A 24,248-nucleotide genomic window follows, 5' to 3' on the forward strand; every position below is an offset into this window, starting at 1 on the left:
GGTCCTTTCAGAATTTCGGAATATTCCGATTTTCGAAAGTTCGGAATCCCAGAAGTTCAAAATTTTAGAATTTCGGAGTTTAACTTTTCCATCACAAAAGCGCGAAAAAAGTGAGAAATTGACAAACAGATTTCGAAAATGCAGAGAATATTTCACGTAATTCCACTCGAGAGCTACAACAAAACTTTTCGCGTGCGCCTTTGACATACCGTAGTCTAAAAAACTTTAATCTCAAAAAAACATAAATATTCCTATGGTCAGCTTCACTTCTACGAAAATTCCTATGGTCAGCTTCACTTCTACGAAAAACTGAAATTGTTAGATTTGTCAGTTTTTTAGTTTGATAGGCATGTAATTTCCAATAAATTGTACTACATCAAAAATTAGCTGTAATTCACTTTTCGTTCCTTCAAACATTTTCTCCAATAAGTTTCAATCTTGAAATTTCAAATTTGTTTTTGAAAGTGCAAAAGATTATTAGTGCAAGCAATTCCAAAATTTTTGTCATTGTTCTCAATGTACTTTAAGTGCAGAACTCGCTTGACGTAGCCGAGGAGCGCTTGTCAGAACATTTATCGTGTCATTTGGACATAGTCATTATAAATTTCTGAGTTGCATTCTCATTCTTTGATATCAACACTTAATCTGCCTTACATTTATGATCTTTTTCTGAATTCTGAGTCTGAAGCCTGACAATATGGTGTCATGCATATTGTCGCTTTTCCAATACAATCGTTGCTGTCTGTCTGAAGCTGACATAATACATTTCTAACTTCAAAACCGGAATCAAAAGACTTCTTCCCCTTGCCTCTCAACTCCACATCAATCTCAAATGCCAAAATAATGACCATCTTCGGACGACGCCGGAGATGTGAGGCGCGTCTTTATTTCCCATTTTTTGTGCTTTTTTTTCTCCCTCTTCACGTATTTATTTATCTGTGAGCTCATGTCGTCAGTCAGGCGGAGCAAACGTTATGACAGAGAAATTGAGATTCAATGTGACTCTTCTGGATAAACGAAAGACTAGGTCTTTAATGATTGCTCTGAAATTCTTTTCATCTTTTGTTCAAGTTAGGCTCTCTGTGAGCGGGAGAAAGTTTTTTGGGAAAAGTTTAGATATCGGTTTTTTCGTGGGAAGGTCATGATTCTTGGTAGAAAAAATTCATGAGTTCCTGGGAAGCTCACGTATGAATTTTTAGTTTTATGGCTTCTTCGCGAAAGATTTTTTGAAATAACCCTCAAACTCAGCTCTTTGTTAAAAAATAATCGCTTTCAATAACTTCAAAAAACATTTTCACAATTAATTTAAATCGAAAAATCGAACAAAATAATGTAATGAAACCACATATCGCATTTCCTTTGATTTAAGCCTATCACAATTGAGCTTGATTATCTTGATTCATATAAAAGATATAAAAATTTGTCAATTCAAAAAATATTGGTGATATTATAATAAATAATTTATCAGTAGACATTTTCTATATTTTTCACAAGGATCGTGATGATTGAGCTCAAATTTGACTGTTTTGCTGTGCTTAAATTAGAAGAAATATGGTAATGAACTGTGTGAAGTTGAACGATAAACTCCGACTAAAAATTTATATTATTTTTAATATATAAAAATGAAATGAAAAATATGTTGATTCATTTAGCAACAAAAAATTTAGAATTTTCAGGAAATCTTGAAAAATCGCTTTATCGCAGTCTCTCGTCCATCCCTAAAAACTTTTAAAAGGTTCTCAAATGTTATGTAAAAACTGAAATTTTTAGCTCATCGCTAAAAAGTGGCGGTGATGAAAAGTAAAGTTTTCAGTTTTGGTGGGAATTATACAAAAATTGAGAACATTCCAGAAGTTTCCAATTTTGAAAAAAAAACATTTGAATTTTGTTCGTTATTTCTGTGTGAATCTACAAATTTTATTTCACATTTTGATGTATTGAAAAAAAACAAATTTCTCAGAGTCGCCCTTTAATTTCCGTGGTTCACTACTTGGCTATTCAATTTCTCTTTTAATATCTTTTTGAAATTTCAAATTTTAAATGTGATCTTTCAAAATTACCACACTCTCTTATTTCCATCCTTGGATCTTCTTATTATATTCTCAGCTTGGGATTATCTTCCTACCTAATCAAATATTGCAAACAACTTTTTTTCACTTTTGTCATTTCTTTCCAAAAAAACAAAGAATGACAAAGATCGGAATCCTCCCTTTCAACCAATTCACTTTTTCTCATTCTCATTTTTTTTTTCGTCGTTGTTCGGTTTTTGCGCTTCTCCGTTTTTGGTCCTCTCCCGTTAATCGAATTCTGCCTTCCTTCTTCTTCTTCATTCATTCATTCATTATGTGTGCTCTTCAGAAGGCCTTAGATAACCCTCATTCCGTGTTTGAGTCCGTTTGCTTCAGTCAACCAGTCAATCGTCTCATCATCAAAAATGATGCATTTACACCGAAACGACCTTTTGACGATCGAGAGTACTTCCGCCTCAAAGCCGAGTCTCTTGTCGTCGTTTTGGAGCATCAACGTTCAGGTTCAGGTAGGAACCACAAAATATTTATTTCTCTAGAATCGAGAGAAATGAGAACGAGACGTTAATCAGTAGTGATGTCATTGTTGACAAACACATGTGTCGGCGGAGACCGCTGAGAGGGAGAGAGAGAGGAAAACAAGAAATGATCGCGAGACGAAAAGAAGTTTAGTTTTATACGCGTCTCATCCGGAGTGTATTCAAGCATCGGTGGTTCAGTGGTAGAATGCTCGCCTGCCACGCGGGCGGCCCGGGTTCGATTCCCGGTCGATGCAATTCTTTTTGAGTTTTAGTGGAATTATTTTAAACGTATTAAACAAAAAAAAGTCTGCAAAAAATTAGTTCACATGCCTTTCAAATTTTTATAACTTGAATTCAAATTACAATTGTATTGCACTTACAGTGCCGGTCAGTGAAATATACAAAAACGTGTTATTCGGTAGATTTGGATCATTTTCAAGAGTTCGACTGTCATGTTTCAAATCACTTTAAAAACTTCAGAGGCTGTAAAACAGACTTTGAAAATTTTGCATTCACTGAATTTTCAGACAATTCCTAGTTTTTCAGTTATTCGCCAATTTTGAAAGACCTCCTTTTTTCCTGTTTCTGTACTGGAAACGTGAAAAAACCAGGTATCTCTTAAAAATCGGAAAATAGCTGGAAAACTAGGCGTTTTCTGAAAATTCTGTGAATGGAGAGTTCTCAATCTGGGTCTGTTTCACATCCTCCAAAGTTTTCGAAGTGATCGGATTCATGACAGCCTAGCTCTAGAAATTTGAAAATGGTCAAAATCAGCAAGAAAACGCGTTTTCTCATGTATTTCTGACCACCACTTTATGTTTTTTCACATTTCAAAACTTTATTTCAAGTCTTAATTGTGTCGCACTCACCGTAAGCGATCTAATAGAATGCCATCTAATTTTGAGCCAATTTATCTCAATTTCTGAGAAAGATATAAAAAAGTAGTCAACTGAAAAAAACGTTTATTGTAATATCAATAATGTTTTGGCAGTTGGCCACTTTTCGAAATCTTTCACAGCAAATGAGATAAATTGGCTTGACGTGTTCACGGTATCTTGCGTTAAAACCTAGTTCTAAACACCAGCAAACTAAAATTTTCACATGACTTCAACTTGTGGTTTTGACACAAAAAATCATTAGTTTCTCTAATGAATTTCCCATTTTATCCTTCAATTATGCTCATTAATTCTCAGAACAACGAGCGTCTCGAAGACCCGAAAACTTGCTCTCAGTTCTCGCTTCCGGAGGTTGCAGCTGGCCAAGGTGAAAATCAATCTTTTCCGAATCAACGTCCAACTCGCAGTGCTTCAGGTATCATCTTATTTTTTCATTTCAAACTTTAACTTCTTTATTTCCAGTCACTGAGCTCTCGATCAAATTCGAGACTGCTCCATCATCATCAGAGCTTCCGGCCTCCTTCATGACGGATACAACCAAGGATTTACCATTGGCCAAAGAGACTGCATCTTGCCGAGTCGCTGATTGGCTCACAAATCTCGACATTAATAAGTAATCTGAGAGAAACGTCTTCATTTGATGCAATCTTCTTCTCGCGTCTCGTTTTTCACACACTTTTTTCGTTTTCCGTGAATGCCAAAAAAGAAAAAAATCACAAAAAAACCGCCCCCGCATATTCACACTCCCTATGTCCCTCGTAAAATTGTTCAACGATCTCTTAGAACTTTTTTTATGTTTCCCACGGGAATAAAGTGTAACAATTCTGTCGTAAATAAACTCATATCTTAATTGGAAAGTGAAAAGCATATTGATAGACAGTGATGAACTGTATTGTTTTTTTTCGGAAATTGGGCTTATGGCCTAGAAAATCCAATGTTCTTATGACATCAGCAAGTGAAAATTTGGATGAACATTTAATTCTTGAATGAGAGTGGGTCTTGAAATCATTCATATACGATAGCTTCTGCAAAAGTTAACGAAGTTTGAATTTTTATAGTAAACCAGCTAGTTGATGCGCCTTGAATATATTTTTCACTGATTCGTCGCTCCGCTTTTTACTTTTCCTCAAAGGGCCACGTAAATCTTATTAATTTTTCTAGTCCACAGACTGGCAAGGGACAAACAGACGCGTGAAGCGTATTATATATACACTGGACATAATTATAGGTCCACTTGACGTTTCGATATTTTTCCAAAATCTCGCGAGACATGATAAACGTTTCTGGTACTAGAACTTGAGGGATTCATTTTTCGTGTTACAAAAAATGAAAAGTGCCAATCATTTTTTAACTTTTTATTTCATGAATTTAGCCAGAAACATGTTTTTTCAGGAATGAATCTATAATTATGTCCCTTTGCACTTTTCATTTTTGTCAAAATCAAAAATCAAAAAAATTTTTCTTGAATCAAAAACGACAGACGAAAGGATATGTACAGTAACACGAAAAATGAATCCCTCAAATACTAGTACCAGGAATTTTTATTTTTATTAGGTCTCTTGATTTTTTGAAAAAATAACGGAACGTCAAGTGGACCTATAGTTATGTCCCACAGTGTAAGTAAGATAATATTTCTAAAACAAAACTATATTTTTCTGAACCACCGCCCATTTTTACTTATAATATTCCTAAAACAGTCATATTTTTCCTCGAGGAAAACTAAGATTTTTTGCTGGATGTTGCAAATCAAAAAATAACTCCTATTTCAGGGCACATTTGAGACATGAGCGTAATTTGAACTTTGAAAATCATTGACAGTTCCAACTCCTTGAACAACACAGCGCGTTTACTGAAGGTTACGGAGCCCGAAGCCATCAACTGAAAAACACGTTTTTCATAAATTTATGGCTAGCACTTTATGTATATGGATGCATTTCTTAGTAATCTCACGAAAGTTCGAAATGCGTGTCCCAGAAGAAGCTATGAAACATTCGGATCGCAACTCGGAATTCGGACAAAATGTAATTTGATATAAAAATATATCATAAAGTTGTGAGGAAAGTAACTTCCCTGTGAACTAAACATCATAAGTGCTCTACAGATTGAATTATCATCTTCCCCTAACGCTTGTCATGACACGCCCACCTGGACAACCCCTATATAAGGCCACGACAGATTCCCAAATTATCTAATCCTCTTACTATGGATTGGGATCCTTGTTTTTGATTTTCCTGAATATCTTTATATTCTCTGACTAATGTGGATTCTATATGCAACCATCTTCCACAAGCAATTAAAAGGTCGCTCATGCACCAAGGAAAGAAGGACATTTCGTCAATGTGGAATTGGACAGCCAATTTTATTTGCTTCCGCTTATGCTTAATGCAAAAAAAGCTATGGATTCCATTCCCATATCAATAGGGTACCAAAATTCAATTGGTTTTCACAAAGTAAGTAATTTGAATATCTGAAATTTGTTTAAGAATTCAATTTTGCAGACTCATGAAGAATTTCGGCAAACGATTCGGAAGACACGTAATTCTGGAAGGCGATATTATAAACATTGAGTTCAGCAAGAAAATTAAAGATGCGACGGTAATCTTCATCAACACTTTGCTGTTCGATGCTCCGTTTATGTTGAGATTGAAGATGGGAATTCTACAGCATCTGGATGAAGGCGTCAAGATTATCACGACGAAACCGCTCGGAGATCCAAAACAGCTCAATGTCAGATGAATTTGGAGGAAATTTTCATTTTGACTTTCATCCTGTTATGTTTTTTGTTATTGTTTTCGTTATGCTCTTTCATTTTCAACATATGTTTTTCGTGATAATAAAACCTGAATTTTTGGTTAGTTTTGGCTTTGAAAAGTTGTAGAAAAATTTTGATATTAGAAGGGTCTCTTAAAATTTCGAAAAAATATTTGGACTTCGAAGTGTAGTATAACTTGTTTCTAGGATATCGAAAAACAATGTGGGAAAACGAAAAATTCATTACTTTGAAATTTCTGCAAAATATGAAACATGCTTTAATTTCACATATATTAAGAAACGTCAAAATATTCCAAATTAAAATTTGCCAAAATTTAAAATTGAAGAATTTTAAAAATGTAATGTCTTAGGCGAAGTCGGGAAGGAAATTCTGTTTGTAGCCAGCCATGAAGAGCATGTGAAGGGCAATGTGAACACAGTTTGCTTTGGCAAGCTCCTTTTTTTGTGCAAAGACCAAGAGCAGGCAGATGAAAACCAAAGCTTCAATGATCCGAAATTCCACGAAGAGCTTATCAAACCTTCAGTAACAAACTGCACCATAGTCAAGAAAGCTAGATGAGAGACAAGTCCACAATGAATTGATGTTCCAGTGAGTCCAAGACTAAAAAAACTAACAGTACGTGAAAAAATGTGTTCCTAGTATCTTACTGTCGAAATTATAGCTGTTTTCATTGACTTCATTCTGTTGACACAAATCGCATGTTGGTTAAGAAGTTTGGGATAACAGACTCGACAGCCTTCAAGAAGGACATTCCGGCTTTGAATGTATAAGGTCGCTATTAATTGGATAGGTTAGCATAGTCTGAAAACAAGAAAACATTTTTAATTTAATAATCATTTACTCACACTATTTAACCCTACTTGGATGAGGGAGTAAACTGGTACTTTGAATAGAGCCTTCTTCTTGTAGAGTGAGATGATGGTGGAAATCATCCCGAAAACAGCGGCCAAGATAAAAGGTTGTACACGACGGTTATGGGGAGCGAATGTTCCGATGCTTCGGCGATTGACGTGATGAAGAGAGATGACAGGGAGAGGAAATCTGTAAAATGGGAAGAAATATATATGTTGCACTTTAGAATCATTTATAGTTTGAACACTCCCTTTTTTCTTGTATAAAAATTTAGACACAATTGAAAAGTCAAAATTTCGATTCTAATTGCAAGTGTGCCAAGCGGGTATGGCCAAAGATTTTAGAACGAACAGGCTAGCCTGGAATTATAAAGGATCAAAACGACAGACTAGATCTAAACCTGCTAACTCCATTTAGAGTTTACTGGATGGCTGTTTCTGATTATTTCGTGAGTGTTTCATTACTTAAGTTAACTAGGTAGCTAATGGTTCACACTTCTTCACTCACCTTGACATCTTCACTCACCTTGACAATGGATGAAATGGAATACTTCCGAAGCAAGTAATTATTTTTTAGGAAAATATAAGAAAATTGGAGACGTCCATTCAGTAGGTCGTCTGGTGAATAATGAAAGACAAAGAAGCTCAACCTTGATGGTCAGCCTTTGGCTCCGCCCACGTGTTCATATCAAGGAAACAACAATGACCCAATTACATAAGATTTTCTCCACAGTAAATTACCAGTCGGTTTGAGCCCCCTATCGGGGGCTCAACCTCCTGGTTTTCGTTCACTGTATCTTACACTTGAATTTCTAAAGTCTAGATTTTCCACTTTTCCGAGTGCCTGAAACTTCCAAGTATTTCGATTTTTAAATTTTGGATGTTAATAATATGGGAATTTCTAGATAAAGTAATTTCTCCAATAGAAGCCCACATCTATTTGATGCCCACCTCTGAAAAAAACAGACGTACTTTTTTTTCATTTTTCTGATAATTTCTGTTTAATCTTGTCGCTTTTTTGAGAAAAAAGGTATCCGATTTTCTGAATTTCCGAGTTTCTACATGACAGAACACATGGGAATACAATTGTTTGAATTGTTTGTCTCGAATTTCTAACCTAAAACCCTTAATTGTCGAATTTCTGCATTTCCGAGTTTTTTAAATACTCGGCTTTTCCGAATTCCTGAAATTTTGAATTTCCCACATACATCAATATTTCTAAGCCTTTGGTTCGAGATCACAATGAAAGTATAGAGAAAATGTTGCAATATTTTTGTAGAGAAAGCTAAAATTTGAGAAAGTTCGAGACCCTCCTGGAATTTTTTGGAATATTCTTGAACTTTTCTAGAGCTTTCATGAATGTTTTGTGTCTTTTGGAGTTTTCTGGAATGTTCTCGAACTTTCTGAAATTTTCTGGAACTTTCTGGAATTTTCTAGCATGTTCTAGAATGTTCTGGAAATTCCTAGGATGTTCTGGAACTTTCTAGAACGTTGTGGACTTTTCTGGAATTTTCTGTAATTTTTTAAATTTTCTGGAATTTTCTAGCATGTTCTAGAATGTTCTGGAACTTTCTGGGATTTTCTAGAGTGTTCAGGAATTTTCTAGAATGTTCTGGAATTTTCTAGAATGTTCTGGACCTTTCTGGAATTTTCTCTAATTTTTAAAATTTTCTGGAATTTTCTAGTATGTTCTAGAATGTTCTAAAATAATCTGGAAATTCCTAGAATGTTCTAGAACTTTCTAGAATGTTCTGAAACTTTCTGAAATTTTTTGCAAGTTTTTGAAATTTTCTAGAATTTTCTGGAATTTTCGAGCATGTTCTAGAATGTTCTGGAACTTTCTAGATTCTTCTGAAACTTTCTGGAATTTTCTAGAGTGTTCTAGAGTCTTTTGAAATTTTCTAGAATGTTCTGGAACTTTCTGGAATTTTCTGAAACTTTCTGGAATTTTCTAGAATGTTCTGAACTTTTTTAAAATTGTCTGGAATGTTCTAGAATTTTGCGCATAACTTAAGAACCTTGTATTCTGTAGAAAATTACTATGACCCATTTCCAGTAGTCCACAGGATCGAAATTTACGAAAAAAAAGGAATTAAAAAATTTTTAAGTTTTGAAGATTTGTGCTCAATTTTATGTAGGCAACACATAGATAGACCAAAAAACCGCTTTGCAAAATTTCATGAAGTTTTATTGAGTTTGAGCATAGTTTTGAAATTTTCGATTCTCAACACTGTAGCTTCCCTGTTAGCTAGAAGGCCCAGTACACCATAGACATGAAGCGCTCGGCAGTCCATGACTACATACTACATACCACTATAAGAGTCCCACGTCCCTTTGAGTTATTCAAGTAAATGTCCGAGACGGACACACACACACACAGAAAAGTTTCCTTAGTAAGAAGTAGATTACTGTTTTCGAACCACTGTTAATTTAAAAATTTGAACCATCTCTTGTTTATTGTGTACTCTTGCAGCTCCGCCCACTGTAGACATATCAAGAATGCTACGCCAATTATGACGGTAATTCACACCTAATTATGACGTTTGCCCGACCATAATCTGTTATTGTTTTAAAACCGCCTAATTTTGAGCCATCACTTATTTACTCTTCCCATTGAAAGCAGATGGTCAAGAGTATGTCAAAGCGTGTCAGGTAACAGTGTGGGCAGTTTCTCTAATCATTGAAAACAAAAGCTGAAGACAATCATTTCAAGGAATCTAAATTCAAAAATCCAGCTGTTCGAAAATTCGGAAATTCAACAATTCAGAGGATTGAAGTTTGGAACACAATATCCATAAACTCAGAAACTCTAGGTAAGACAACTCAAATATTCAAAATTTAGAAATTCTTAATTATAAAGATTAGAATTTCGAAATTCAGAAATTTTGAATTGGAAGATTCTAAATTCTGAAACTCGGTAATTCTAGATGTATGAATTCAAGTTCGAAAATTCTAAATTCGATGATCAACTGTCTTTTTCGAAAATTCCAACGTCCAATCAGTGATAGAACTAAATGGAGTAATATATCTTATATTTTTCTTTTTTCGTTTCTTTTTTGTATACCATTCCGCTTCCGCAGAAGAAACATCCGTCAGACGATATTTGACCAACTATTAAACGGCTGCGCCTGGAAGGTCTGGATCAGAATTTGAAAACTGTGTATCCAATTTTCAGATTTTGGCATCTTTTCGAATTAACGTGCTCGCTACAAACGTTTATGCAGATGAATGAGTTTATTTAGAAATCGGAAAATATTTGGCAGGCTAAGCTTTACATTCCTGGGAGGTTATTGTAAAGCTTATTGCATCCACTGGTGACAAATTCTTGAGTCTTAGTTGGAGTGGTTTTCAAACAACATCTGAATTTGTTTCCAGTCATACACGATCCATCGTAGACAGCAGCACAGTTATGGACACAGAGGTTGTAGCAGGTTTGGTTGGAGGCAAGGGCATAACTGTTCCATGGAGCACAATTGTCATAAGATGCTGCTCCTTGGACAGAGGAACAGTATTGTTGGCAGATGACCAAGGTGACAGAGGCAGCAGTAGAAAAAAGACAGAAGGCAAGAAGGACACGGAACATCTGAAAATGTTCGTAGATTGAAAGTTATAGGCAGGAAGAAAAATGGACTTACCATATTGATTGTTGTCAGATAAACTGATGAGGATCGGTTTCATAGCTGGCTTTTTATACGTGTTCTGATGGCTGGAATATGTTTGTATAAAAGTTTCTTTAACGACATGAATCCTGAGCACGCCGAAAGTACACAAAAAATCTAGAGAAATAGACATTCAGTTTTCCGGAATACCATCTGCCCACGGATTTTTTCGCGACACCTACGCATGCCAGCTCGAATTTTGTTACTGATCTTTTTAGAATTTGAAGCTTTCAAATATATTAAAAACTAAAGTTATGTGGGCGCGAATATGGATGCGTTGAGGAGACATAGACAATCATGTTTCCAAACAAAATATGGTTGAGCCACTCCGATTGAATACAATGGAATGCGTGTATTTTCATGGAGCAGATGAAAAAAGTTGAAGATACTTTAATATAACATGAGCAGCTAATTTTAATATATACTGGGCTGTTTCATGCATGTGCTCACTTACTACTTCAAATGGATCCTTTCCCAACGACTTGCATCATAAACCTTCGCGCATCCCACATGACACCCACATACAGCATCCACATCGGACTTTATTCAAATTTTGATACGGATCTTCATGAAAAAAATGTCTCATCCACAGTTGTGCCCCTGCTTTCACAATATTGAATACTCCCACATACATATTTCTGTTTACTTGTCAGATCCTCTTCGACTTTTTCACAAAGGATCCATTTGAAGTAGTAAGTGAGCACATGCATGAAACAGCCCAGTATATATTAAAATTAGCTGCTCACGTTATATTAAAGTATCTTCAACTTTTTTCATCTGCTCCATGGAAACACATGCATTCCGTTGTATTCAATCGGAGTGGCTCAACCATATTTTGTTTGGAAACATGATTGTCTATGTCTCCTCGACGCATCCATATTCGCGCCCACATAATTTTAGTTTTTAATATATTTGAAAGCTTCAAATTCTAAAAAGATCAGTAACAAAATTCGATCTGGCATGCGTAGGTGTCGCAAAAAATCCGTGGACAGATGGTATTCCGGAAAACTGAATGCCTATATCTCTAGATTTTTTGTGTACTTTCGGCGTGCTCAGGATTCATGTCGCTAAAGTCGCTAACTTTCATACAAACATATTCCAGCCATCAGAACACGTATAAAAGGCCAGCTATGAAACCGATCCTCATCAGTTTATCTGACAACAATCAATATGGTAAGTCCATTTTTCTTCCTGCCTATAACTTTCAATCTACGAACATTTTCAGATGTTCCGTGTCCTTCTTGCCTTCTGTCTTTTTTCTACTGCTGCCTCTGTCACCTTGGTCATCTGCCAACAATACTGTTCTTCTGTCCAAGGAGCAGCATCTTATGACAATTGTGCTCCATGGAACAGTTATGCCCTTGCCTCCAACCAAACGTGCTACAACCTCTGTGTCCATAACTGCGCTGCTGTCTACGATGGATCGTGTATGACTGGAAACGGATTCAGATGTTGTTTGAAAACCACTCCAACTAAGACTCAAGAATTTGTCACCAGTGGATGCAATAAGCTTTACAATAACCTCCCAGGAATGTAAATCTTAGCCTGCCAAATATTTTCTGATTTCTAAATAAACTAATTCATCTGCATAAACGTTTGTAGAAAGCTCTCTAATTTAAATATATGTCGATTTGGGAAATCTGAAAATTGAATACACAGTTTTCTAATTCTGATCCAGACCTTTCAGGCACAACCATCTGATAGCAGGGTAAATATCATCTGACTGATTTTTCCTCTACGGAAACAGAATTACATTCAAAGAATAAAAGAAAAAAAAAAAAAGGTACATTTTTCCATTTATTTTTTTATCACTGATTGGACGTTGAAATCTTTGAATAAGACAGTTGATCATTGAGTTTTAAACTTTTGAATATAACATTTATAGATTTATTATAGAATTAAGGAGTTTCAGAATTGTGAATCTTCCAATTCAAAATTTCTGACTTTCCGAAATTCGAAATTTTAGAATTAAGATTTACTAAATTTTGAATATTTCAGTTTTCCTATTTTGTGTTTTGGAGTGTAGGAATATTGAATTTTCGATTTTTCAAACTTCTCGATTTTTGAATTTAAATTCCTCGAAATGATTTTCTTGAGCTTTGTTTCCGACAATTAGAGAAACTGCTCACACTGCTACCTGGCACGCTTTGACATAATCTCTTGACCATCTGCTTTCAATGGAAAGAGTGAACAAGAGATGGATCTAATTTAGGTGGTCCGAAAACAATAACAAATTATCGTGGAGCAAATATCATAATTAGGTGTGGATTGCCGTGAAGAAAATCCCATAATTGAGTCAATGTTGTTTCCTTGATATGCCACGATGAGCGGAGCTGCAAGAGTGAACAGTAAACAGATGGTTCAAATTTAGGTGGATTGAAAACATTATTAAATTACCTTGGAGAAAATCCTATAATTGGGTTACTGTTGTTTTCTTGACTTGCCTACAGTGGGCGGAGCCAAAAGATGATCATCAATGTTGAGCTTCTTTGTCTTTTATTCTTCTCCAATGACGACCTACTGAATGGACGTCTCCACTTTTCTTCTATTTTTCTAAAAATTAATTCATTGCTTGGAAGTATTCCGTTTCATCAATTTGGATGTCAAGGTGAGTGAAGAAATGTGAAGTAGTGATACACTTACATAACAATCGATAACACAGCCAGCTAGTAAATGGTGAATGATCAGTTAACAGGTTTTGCTCATATGACCCTTTGATTTTGTATTCTTTTTATCATACTTGCAACAGGCTGGGCCGGGCTTTTTCAGGATTTCCAGGGCCTGGCCCAGCAATGGGCACGACCCGGCCATGGGCCCGGCCCGTGTCGGCCCGGGTTTTCAGGAAAACATTTTTCCTGTCTTTTCAAAAAAATGTTTCGGGCTCAACTGAAAAAATGGACGATTTTTCTGTCAAGTAAAAAACTGGGGGATATGAAATAGAGGACTCAAAATAAAAAAGGGGACCGCGGGGAAAAATTTTCTCTAGACTCACAGAAATTTTCAATTTGAGTGACTATTTCGCTCTTTACTTATCACTTTCAGAATATTATGCCGCAGTTTCGTTATGTTTTCTTTGCAATTAGACTGGAATTAATTTAATATGAACTTTATAATCTGAATTGAAATTATTGTAATGCAAGAAGTAGTGAGATGCAAATGGTCAATCAAAACAACCTTCGAAAATGTATATTTCATCTCACATATTTCACAGCTTCTTTCACCTCACCATTTCCTTTCATCATGCCGCTTTCCGAAACAGCGGAGCATTTGCTTCTCACAACCATCATATACGACCATGCCTTCGTAATCGGGATAATTTTCACCACCATCCAAGTCTTCAAGAAGACCACACTGTTCAACGTACGTGTTTCGAATTGTATTAATCACCGTGAGAATATGATTTCTGAATTAAAAAGTTCATTTATTATTTTTTGGCTATTTGATTAATTGGATTCAGCTTTTCAAAATTTCGAACCGTAGTGTCCATTTTTAAGAATGTCGATTCTTTGATCCCGGATTCCGTTACTAACAGGGACTCTCGAGAGCTCGAGATTCGGCATTGATGGTCAACGGGACACTCATATGCTCCCAAAAACGAATCTCATTCAATATCTGGCCGCTTACCAGCAACAGCTTTTGGCTAGATCTGGAATCATCCTTCCTCTGGTTATGTTACCAAGTGAGTGCTACTTTATTGAGGTCATAAATAAAATTAACTTTTTACAGACTCATCGCCAGTTCCCCCGTTGATTTCCTCTTCCCGTTCAAAAGGATACGGTACGTTCATACTTTCCCAATGTTAAATAGGTCAACATACAAATTTTAGAGATTCCGCCAACATTCCCAAAACCAGTGGAAGTCATTTCTGACCGCCAAAAGTGATATTGGACAGCATGTAGATGCACGAATAAGCGGCTCTACCGAAACAGACGACCCAGTGAGTTTGATCAAAAAGTTCATATCCGTTATAGAAAATTATAGTCTTTGGTTTGAAAATCTTGGTCAACAAATTCAACAATCGCGTTCCCATGACAGTGAAAAAGATGGGTTTCGGTTCTATATGAAGAAATGTGAAGGCTCCAGAAAAGATGCTCGTGAGTTTGAAATGGAATTTTAAAGAAATTCATAGCACTGGCGAGCGCTTACACGGGATAGAAAAAAATATGAAAGATTAGAGCGGCGGAAGTTCGGGACGAGCAAGCGGAATCAAAGGCTAGCTGTTCTGCTTCGAAAAAAACAATCCTCATGGCCGGATTTTAATGGAATTTTCTCCCCAACATGTGTTTTCTCTTTTTCTCCCCGACCTTCCCTACATCCCAATTTTTTTTTGGAAATTTTAAATTGAAAATTGTTTATGTGTCTTAATATCTTTACTATTAACAATCACCAAATTCTATTTGTGTGTCCGTTTGTTCCAGGTTCCACGACCTTAGCGAAGTCCCCAGTAGACCGAAAATTTTCAAATTTTCCCAGATGATCCGAAATAGCAGCGAGATGATGCCCGTTTATTTTATGTTTCGAAATTTTGAGTTTGACGTCTTCTGGAGACGTTCTTCTATTTCTTCAGTGCATATCTTTCAAAAATAATATTTACGTCATTCCCGCCCAACCCCGTCTTTTTTTCTTTTCCACGTTATATCTGGCAAAAAAAAGATTTTGTGGAAATAATTATTTAGTCTTAGTTTTGAAAGAAGAGATAAAGAAAAAGTTCAGTAAAACTTAAAATTCTGACTTTCTGAATCCTCTAATTTCTTAAAAACTGAATTTCGGAGATTCTGATTCACGAAATTTGATTATTTTTTTCGCAATGCGAAATTTTCAACCTTGCCTATGCTTCAAACATTTTCATTTCAATCTGAAATTCTAAAATTCTAATTCAGAAATTCGGAAAATTGGGAAAAAGAAAACTCGAAAAGACCGAGATTTGAAACTTCGGAAATTTTGAAGTTTTAAAATCAGAGAATTCAAATGTCCAATGTTTCGGAAATTCAGATATTCGGAATATTACGAAATTTAGAAAATTTGAAAGTTAGAACACTCGAAATTTTGAAAATCCAAAATCTCGAAAGCAAGAAACCAGAAAAACCATATCAGAAAGCCCAAGTTCGGAATTTAGAAAATTCGGAATTCATAAACTTTGTGAATCAAAAACTCAGGAATGTGTTTTAGAGAAAATTCTAGAAATCTGATTCGTGTTAAAATTTTTGGAATTTGTGAAGTAGAATCTCAGAAAGTCGGAAATACAGAAACTCGAAAATACAAAATTTCAAAAATTATGAGTTCTGAAATAAATTATTTTAAAGGAGGCGAGACAGCAAAAATTTCGGGGACAGTTCGGGGGACGAAATTGCGCCGCGCTTATGTAGACCATCGGTCGTCAGGCGCCTTCGCGCCCTCGTAGCTCAGCCGGTAGCGGCGCTGTACCCCTGAGCTGCCTGTCACGAGTTCAACTCCTCATGGGGGTTCTCTAGGCAAAATATCAGGAAAACTTTTTTTTGGTGTCTCGCCTCCTTTAATAGAAAAATCTTTGAGTTCGAGAGTCGCAGTTCCGAAAATTCAGAACTCCTGAATTTCGAAACTCCTGAAAAAATTATAAGTTGTCAAATTTCAAGATATTCGGGAATTCAGAAAAATTATTAGTTCTAAAAATTTGGAAATTTTGAACAGTTCGTGTATCAACTAAGACACATTTCTGATCTACATTTTTGATTTATCTGTCCAAGCCCAAACTCTATCGGTTAAGGGTGATGTAAACGGAGCCAGAAGGTTTAGCCCCGAAGGCGCATAACCAGACTGTCACTCCAGTTATGAAAGTTGACAACACAATCAACTAAAACTTCGGAAATCGGCTGGTATTTATAGATATGAACTATATATTTTTTCATTGTTTCGAAATTTTGAAGTAATACATTTTACTTTTTTATTCAATTTGAAAGCCGACATGCTGATATAGATTCGTTGAACTTTTTGCGATTCTAAATTATCTTTAAAATTGAATATCTGGAAATATCAAAAAAGTTAGAAAAAACAGAAATTTAGAAGTGAACCTTTTTTTTCGATTTTTTCATTTTTTTTTCCTTCATCGAAGTTTCCAAAACATTCCTGAAAAAAAAACGAAGAAAACATCCGTTGGTTTATATTCTTCATGAATTCCTACTCAATTCTTTATTTTTCAAGGCTTCCGCTGCAAAACCTGTTATTACTGTACCTCAAAAGAGAGTTAGAAAGGTACATTCACCGTTTTTGAATAATATTCTTTTATTCAAGTCCAAAAGTTTCTCGAAAATGCCAGGAGATGATTTGCCGATGGGTACATGGTGTCTGTTCAAGAGTTGGTGTAAGTGGGTGTTGCCAGGTGCTAATTGGTTGTGGAGCAATGGTGATGGAAATTGGGGGAGGTATAGTGGAGATTAGGTGTTTTATGACCCTTAAGGAGTCATTGAAACAGTCAAATTGTGTAATGTATTCATCTTGCTCATTGACCTCTTGTCGTTTTGATGAACCTGTCTATAACAAAAGTAGAGCAATCTCTATCACCGTACCAATCAAACACCTAGCACCACCTAGACACGCCTATCAGCCGGTACCAACAAGCCACGTCCACCTAGCTCCTATATAAGGCCTCGGTAGATTCCTAAATTCATTGAAATTCGGTGTACTCTCTAGTGGTGGAGTAGATTGATCAGGGCTAGGCAAGTCTTTGAGACTTGACCACGCTGGAATTGTCTCGGGCGCCTTTTGGTCTAGTTATTCTGGATCATCTACTCCCCACTAGCCGTACGCCAATAACTTTCTATGGAACCCCGATTGGGATCTTTTTTTATTTTTCTGAATATCTATTCTCATTTCCCTTATTCTACTCTCTATACTGCTTTGTAAGGGCAATACGCTTACTTTGATTATACTGTTGCTTCAACAACCAGGACAACCAGAATATAAAGGAGAAAAATGTGGAGAATGAGGAGCCAGATGAGGATGTGGAGGATATGTCAGAAGTGTAAGACACGAAGTTCGAAGAAGAAAGTATCCACTGCGCACCGTAATCATCTTTGCCACACTTCCTTGGCAGCAAAGAGATCGTGAACAAGCATGTCAACGATGTGAGTTTTAACTGTTTTTTTTACCTCGAAATTAGTAATATTGAGCTAGCTTAGTGTTTTTGAATTTGATATAAATCACTGATCGATTTAACTGTCTTAGAATAGTTGCCTAATTTTCTTTTTCCAGTTTATGGTAGCTGAAGGAGAAATCCGAAGATACCAAAAGTCCATTCGAACTTGCACATTTTGTTCCTGGAATCTCCAAAATGGTCAAACTTTTGAAGCCGAATATCCAATCGACAAGCAAAGATTTGAAGAGAAAAAATATATTTGAATATGGACAACGCGCTGTAGGATATTTTGTTAAGCCATCATTTATATCAATTTTAAAACAAATAAATGAAGTAGTATCTCTTCTATTTTTGTATGTCTTTTTTTCCCAGATGATATTAGATCTTTCCTGAAAAATTACCATTAAAGCGAAAAAAATTAAATAGCAGATGTATAATCTTCCTAATACATCAGAATCCTTTTTTGAATTTTTGATGTCAAAAAGACTGCTCCAAGGGGGGTCCAGTTATTGCTTCGAAAACAGAAAAATCGGTAATTTTGCTTCAAACGATGTTGGTGCTCCGGAGCCCCCAGAGTGACCTTTTGTTCGGACAAAAAAACTAGCAGATGGCGCCAATTGAAACAGTGTAGAGGATAGAAGAGACGCTATAACGATCACATTACACATTCTAGGGGTCCCTCTGCTTTCGATCCGTAACCATTCACTCTTTCCTACGACGACTTGACTGAATAGACGTCTATATTTTTTGGGAGTTCTCCAAAAACCCTAAAGTGAATGGGTTTTGGAGAACTCCTTCTTTGATTTTCCTAATTATTCTCTAATTCTATATAACTTTTTCACTAAATGTGCTACTAATTTTCCAATATTCAATTCTCTGGAGTGTTTTGATAAAGGTGAGACTTTGATTTGGGATTCTGACTTTTGGACTGAAGATTAGCAAGTTAAGTTCAAATTATGTTGACATCCGTAGCTGTTTTTTTATTGAGAAACACATAAAAAAATATTTCAAAATACTCAAAAACACTGTCAAAATTGTACGGAAATCATATTTTTTTGCAATATAAACCTCAAATGATTTATTTGAAAAAATCTAGTAATCTTTATTTGCGAAGCTATTCCATCAGAACATCAAATAAAAATTCATAATATTTGAAACGTATTCTTTTTATTTTTCCAGATCTCGAGGAAACAATGAAAAGCGGTCAGAACCACAATTCACAGAATGATTCATTCAGAACATCGAATTGTCAGCATGCGGAGAAACAGAAAAGCTATATGGACCCGGAATACACCAATTGCTTGGTCGAGAAAATTGAACAGGAGGAAAAATGCAGTACGGCTAACGTAAAGAAGTCCCGGCAGATTTCGAAGTTCGTGAATGATTTTGCAAGATGAAAGCCGATCAAAACGAGAAATCAAAGAATTCGATAGTGGACAAAGTTATGAATGATATTTGCAAGATGAAAGCCGATCAAAACGAGAAATCAAAGAATTCGATAGTGGACAAAGTTATGATTACCTGGTTGATTATTCTGTAATGTTTTGAAATGTAGATAATATTTTTAAGTTTGTTTTGTCCGGTGCTTCAAAATAAATATAAACATGCCTTATTTTCTGATCAAGCTTGAATTTAGAACTTCTAATACGCCTTTGATATCAAAATTTCAAAGAAACATCGCTGAGTTTAGACACATTATGAAGCTAAACGCGGAGGATTCAATGTTTGATAAAATCCTGGCAATCTTTCTCTTGTTGTGCATTTTCGTAATTTGATTTTTACAGGAATGAAGAACTCTTCGAATTCAATGTTTTCATTACCTTTTAAAAAATGTATAAGAAATTCAATTATTGAGTTTTTCAGGTAAGCCCGAAAATGCTTAGAAACGTCCATTCAATTCATTGGGGTGTGTTTTCCAACCCATTAGTTATGAATTGTTATCCATGCCCAACTTTGGGACAAAGTCAGCAGAAAAATTTTTTTTAACTTCCCTCCAACAGTAAACATTTTGAAATTATTAGGTTGGCGGGAAAGTCTTTGTCACTTTTTCAATAGTTTATTTCTCAAAGAAAAAATAACCGAATAATTAATTATATTGTCCATCATTATCAACAACATGTCTCCAACGTTCCCTCAATTTATGGATTCCATTGCGGTAGAATCCAGCCGGGCGTGAGGCAAAGTATTGTTTGAGTGCCGCTTCGACCGCTCCACGGGAATTGAAGCTTCTTCCTTCGAAGGCACGTGTCATATCGTCAAATAACCAATAGTCGGAAGGAGCAAGATCAGGAGAATACGGGGGGTGAGGGAGAACATTCCATCCATATCCCATCAGCTCCTGCTTCACTTGTTTCGAAACATGTGGGCGAGCGTTATCATGTTGATAGTACACTTTCTTGTCTTTCAGGGCCGAACGGTCGACTGCTTTCTTGAGGTTTCGTAGTTGAGTAGTGTAGAGGTCTCCAGTTATTGTTTTGCCCTCGGGCAGAAGTTCCCAGTAGATGGGGCCGTCCACTCCCCACCACACAGAGAGCATAACTTTTTTCGGATGAAGGTCGGGTTTGGGGACATCCTGTGGGCTCTCTCCTTCTCCAACCCACTGGGATTTCCTGTGGTGATTATCGTAGAAGACCCACTTCTCATCTCCGGTTATTAGCCGGTCCAGCCATCGATCGCCCGCGTGGAGAGTGAGAAGAGTAATCGAATCGTCGACTCGGCGGTCAAGGTTGGCTTGAGTCAGGTGATGAGGTATGAATCGACCAAAAAGTTTTCTCATTCCAAGAGACTTCAAACCTTCAAGGACTGTGCTATGGTGAACTCCGAATGTGACAGCTAGTTCACGGCTAGATTGAAATGGATCCGATTGCAATGCGTGCTTCAGCTTGTCCAAATCCAACTCACGGGGTCTCCCAGAGCGATCCTTTTCATCGAGCGAGAAGTCATCTTTTTCGAAACGATGGAACCAATTGCGAATAGTATTGTAGTGAGGGGCATGTGTGTTGTACACATTCTTCAAGAAAGTTTCCGAATCCTTCATCGTGGTGTGAGATAGGAAGAGGTAAATCAAAACATGTCTGATGTGAATAGCAGTGGGAACAAACATATCGTTTCAATTACAGATGAGGAGCAGGGAAGGAGATGGGGACTTGTTTATATGGAAGGTTCTTATCACCTTGTTATTCACTAGAGTCGATATCATACACAGCCTCCATATACGAGAACAGTGATTAAACAAACAGAGTGACAAAGACTTTCCCGCCAACCTAATAGATGATATATGATATGCAGCTTGAAATTAGATTATATACACACCTCATTTAAACAAAGAAAGCAACGTAATTTTCCTAAATTCGAAGTTGGCTCCCACTGTCCGAGAGTTTCGGGAGTTTCGAGCCGGGCTTCCCGGACCATTTTTTCAAGTTTTGGCCTGGCCCGGCCCGGCGCACGTATGCATTTGATCCTATTATTAAACTACAAACTACTCTATAAAGTTCTTCATCAAACATCAAATCACAATATGGCAGTCTCAAAAATGGTCCGCACCTATCAATTAAATAATAGTCATGTGTATATAATGTCTAGTTTATGTTTTTCATTTCTTTTTTTCATTTCACTCAGTTGAATTCTAGTTGAATAAACGAAAATTGCAACTAAATGATTTTTTCGAATTCGAAAAATCTACGACTTCTTGTTCGTTTCAAATCCACAATAACAGCTCCTATTCGAAATGTTATTGATCCTTGGACTGATAATGCTTCATCTTCACCAATTATAGAGCCCCTTAATTATAGCCTTGGGGTTCTAGAAGTTTTATGTTTTGCCAATTTGACGGTTCAATTAGTTTGTATCATTTATATACTTTGGGAGAAATTGCTGAAAAAGGTGAGTTGGTTGTATTGGAACAGGTTTGAAAATGAAGCTTCAGGGACCATTCTTTATTATGCTTCTTATTCAATCTATTGCAATTTTGTTCCGCGTAGTTTTCTACGTCATTATTTTTTATCTGGCTGTATTTTTTCATGACATCACTCCTAAGGTTTCTTGGCTGGAACCGTTGATAAAATTATGTCTTTATGTGGATTACAGCAGTAACCTATTTTCTGTAACATTTAATTTTGTGCTTTCTTTGAATCGTGTCTTAACTTTCATGTCTGAAAAATGGACCAAAATGCTTTATGATGGGTTCAATCTCGTTTCCACTGTTATTTTTGCAATAATTTTATCTGTAGGTGGGGCTATCGGAATGATAATACCATCGAAGGTTGAGAGAGAATTTATAATCGAATTCGGATTTTTAGATACCGCTCCAGATGTTGGATTCATGACTGTAAGTATATCACGTTCCAATTTTCGAATCGATTTTCCTTTTTTTTTCCAGATCATCAACCGATTCTTCAATTCATTCTTGATTGGCTCTATTACCTGTTACACAAGTCTATATCTGTTTTTGCGAAAACAGAACAAGTTGGCTCTTCGAAGGTCGAGACGTTTGAGAGAAGGAGAAAATCGGATTTTTGCTCTCCTCCTAATCACCACATTTTTGTACCTGGTATCATAAAAATCAACTTTGAAATTTTTTTCATCCAAGCATATTTAGGCTCTGTTTACCGTTTTTGAATATATCACTTTTCAAGACTGGAATAATGGAAGCGGAAGTCTTCTGGGGAAGTGGCTGAAACGGTTGGCAATTGCCAACTATTTACCGGAAATTTCGCTGCCAGTATTTTTCATTGTGGACAATTTGGATTTTACAAAGAAATGTCGAAGATTTTTGGGAACACCAACTGATGTGCAGAGAATGTCAACTTGAGTTTTTTGAATAAAATGAAGTGGTTTTTCTTTTTGAAAGTTTTATTCTGGATGATATCAACTGAGAATTGGCTACTATAGCTATTCACGCGACAAATATTGAAATCAAAATTTCACTTGAAGGCGCATCGTCGGTCCAACGACAAAAACGTCGTTTCGTACCACTAGATTTCATGTGCCTTTAAAATTTTCAGACTTTTTGAAATCATGCTGTGTGTAGCAAATAACAGATAAAAACTGTAAATTTTGTCCAAAAAGTAAAACATTGTCTTGTTTACTGAAGCATCAATTGCTTCTCATATTACTTCTCAAGAAACCCGGTTAAATGACGTCTTTTTACGCGATAGTAAAATGTAACATACAATTTAACACACATTCTCTGAGATTTTCGAGCAACCCAATGTACAAAAAAAATCAAACTGTTCCAAATCAGGCCTGTGCGGCAACAGAATTTTTTCGGCAATTCAGCAACTCGGCAATTGCCGAAAAAAAATTTATCACTATCAGGCTCAGAACTACAGAAAATGTATTTCATAAGTTCCTTAAAAAAGTAATTACAAAAGTTGGCAACTCAAGACCACATTTTTTATGCAAACTATTTCTCTTTAGCAATAGAGGGTATTCCAATGGTTGAAAATATTTGTTCCGATTGTTAGTTTTGAAAATAGTGCGCTCAACTTGTTAGGCAACTCACGACGCACGTTCCCTAGAGATTTGAGACAAATCGGATAATTTTTTTTGATGAGTTGGGACTTGTGATATCTATTTTTCTCCTATGCTCACTAATTTGAAGCTCATTTTTAGATCCGATGCAAGTATTTTTGATGATTATTGGGACACATTTCCTCAAAAATTCATTCTGAGGGATGATGGTGTTCAAAATTTGATTTTTCGAACTTCGAAATCATTTTTTTGACTAAAAAAATTGTGAAAATCTCTAAATTTAAAAAATTTCAGTTGCCGAAATTGCCGAAATTTTTTCGCCGAAATCGGCAACGGCAATTCGGCAACTTTTTCTTCGTTGCCGATTTCGGCAACGGCAAATCGGCAACAAAAATTCGGCAATTTCGGCAATTTCGGCAATCGGCTATTTGTTGTCGCACAGGCCTATTCCAAATGTGCCGGTCAGAAAATAAAATTTTTTATTTTTCGAGATAGAAATGAAATCTTTTTTGGAGTGAACATATTTATTTTAAGCAAAATCCAGAAGAAAGAATAACGTTATTTTAAGCATTTTTTATGTTGAGACAAAAAAAGTAGAGTCTCATCTTCCGATGGAAAACTTCAATTTTTCGTGTTTTTTTCACAGTTTTTTAAAAGTTTTCGTCATTATGGGAGTGCGTGTGAATAGATTTCTTTACACATTCAAAATTCTCATAAAATTTTACCATAGGAACTTTTAAAAAATCAGCAAATTTGTAGGACCAAAATAACACATTCCGCTAAAATGTCGATTTTTTTGACTGCTGAAAATTTTCGATATTTTTTCTTGATTTTCAGTTTTTTTGAACTTCTGTTTTCTTTGTGAATTTGAACATAATTAATAAAAACACGTAGTTTAAAAACATACACGCATCGCTTTATTTTGCGATTTGTCAAGA

At 35.9% G+C, this 24,248-nt stretch overlaps 6 protein-coding genes and 1 non-coding gene across 7 annotated transcripts; 5 read left to right on the forward strand and 2 right to left on the reverse strand.

Moving 5' to 3' along the window:
* Window positions 1-2,434: 2,434 nt before the first annotated feature.
* Window positions 2,435-4,061, forward strand: CBG15460 (the record flags this gene model as incomplete). Its single annotated transcript, XM_002645340.1, has 3 exons — window positions 2,435-2,536; window positions 3,742-3,859; window positions 3,907-4,061. 3 exons carry the CDS (start codon window positions 2,435-2,437, stop codon window positions 4,059-4,061), a joined length of 375 nt encoding a protein of 124 aa, XP_002645386.1.
* CBG28550 lies at window positions 2,732-2,802 on the forward strand. The gene has a single exon. It is a non-coding gene (tRNA).
* A 2,894-nt stretch (window positions 4,062-6,955) lies between the features above and the next one.
* On the reverse strand, window positions 6,956-7,584 carry CBG27981 (the record flags this gene model as incomplete). Its single annotated transcript, XM_045240289.1, has 3 exons — window positions 6,956-7,018; window positions 7,063-7,258; window positions 7,577-7,584. The coding sequence occupies 3 exons, from the start codon at window positions 7,582-7,584 to the stop codon at window positions 6,956-6,958; spliced, it is 267 nt and encodes an 88-aa protein (XP_045099713.1).
* Window positions 7,585-10,339: 2,755 nt separating this feature from the next.
* CBG15457 lies at window positions 10,340-10,706 on the reverse strand (the record flags this gene model as incomplete). The annotated part of the gene is made up of 2 exons (XM_002645339.1): window positions 10,340-10,651; window positions 10,704-10,706. The coding sequence occupies 2 exons, from the start codon at window positions 10,704-10,706 to the stop codon at window positions 10,340-10,342; spliced, it is 315 nt and encodes a 104-aa protein (XP_002645385.1).
* A 1,246-nt stretch (window positions 10,707-11,952) lies between these two features.
* Window positions 11,953-12,264, forward strand: CBG15456 (the record flags this gene model as incomplete). Its single annotated transcript, XM_002645338.2, has 1 exon — window positions 11,953-12,264. One exon carries the CDS (start codon window positions 11,953-11,955, stop codon window positions 12,262-12,264), a length of 312 nt encoding a protein of 103 aa, XP_002645384.2.
* A 6,767-nt stretch (window positions 12,265-19,031) lies between these two features.
* On the forward strand, window positions 19,032-19,235 carry CBG27982 (the record flags this gene model as incomplete). The annotated part of the gene is made up of 1 exon (XM_045240290.1): window positions 19,032-19,235. One exon carries the CDS (start codon window positions 19,032-19,034, stop codon window positions 19,233-19,235), a length of 204 nt encoding a protein of 67 aa, XP_045099714.1.
* A 2,771-nt stretch (window positions 19,236-22,006) lies between these two features.
* CBG15452 lies at window positions 22,007-22,648 on the forward strand (the record flags this gene model as incomplete). Its single annotated transcript, XM_002645337.2, has 3 exons — window positions 22,007-22,165; window positions 22,217-22,387; window positions 22,436-22,648. The coding sequence occupies 3 exons, from the start codon at window positions 22,007-22,009 to the stop codon at window positions 22,646-22,648; spliced, it is 543 nt and encodes a 180-aa protein (XP_002645383.2).
* Between the last annotated feature and the right edge of the window lie 1,600 nt (window positions 22,649-24,248).

This window comes from Caenorhabditis briggsae (assembly GCF_000004555.2).
Source record: "Caenorhabditis briggsae complete genome, chrX, whole genome shotgun sequence".
NCBI classification, from domain to species: Eukaryota; Metazoa; Nematoda; class Chromadorea; order Rhabditida; family Rhabditidae; genus Caenorhabditis; species Caenorhabditis briggsae.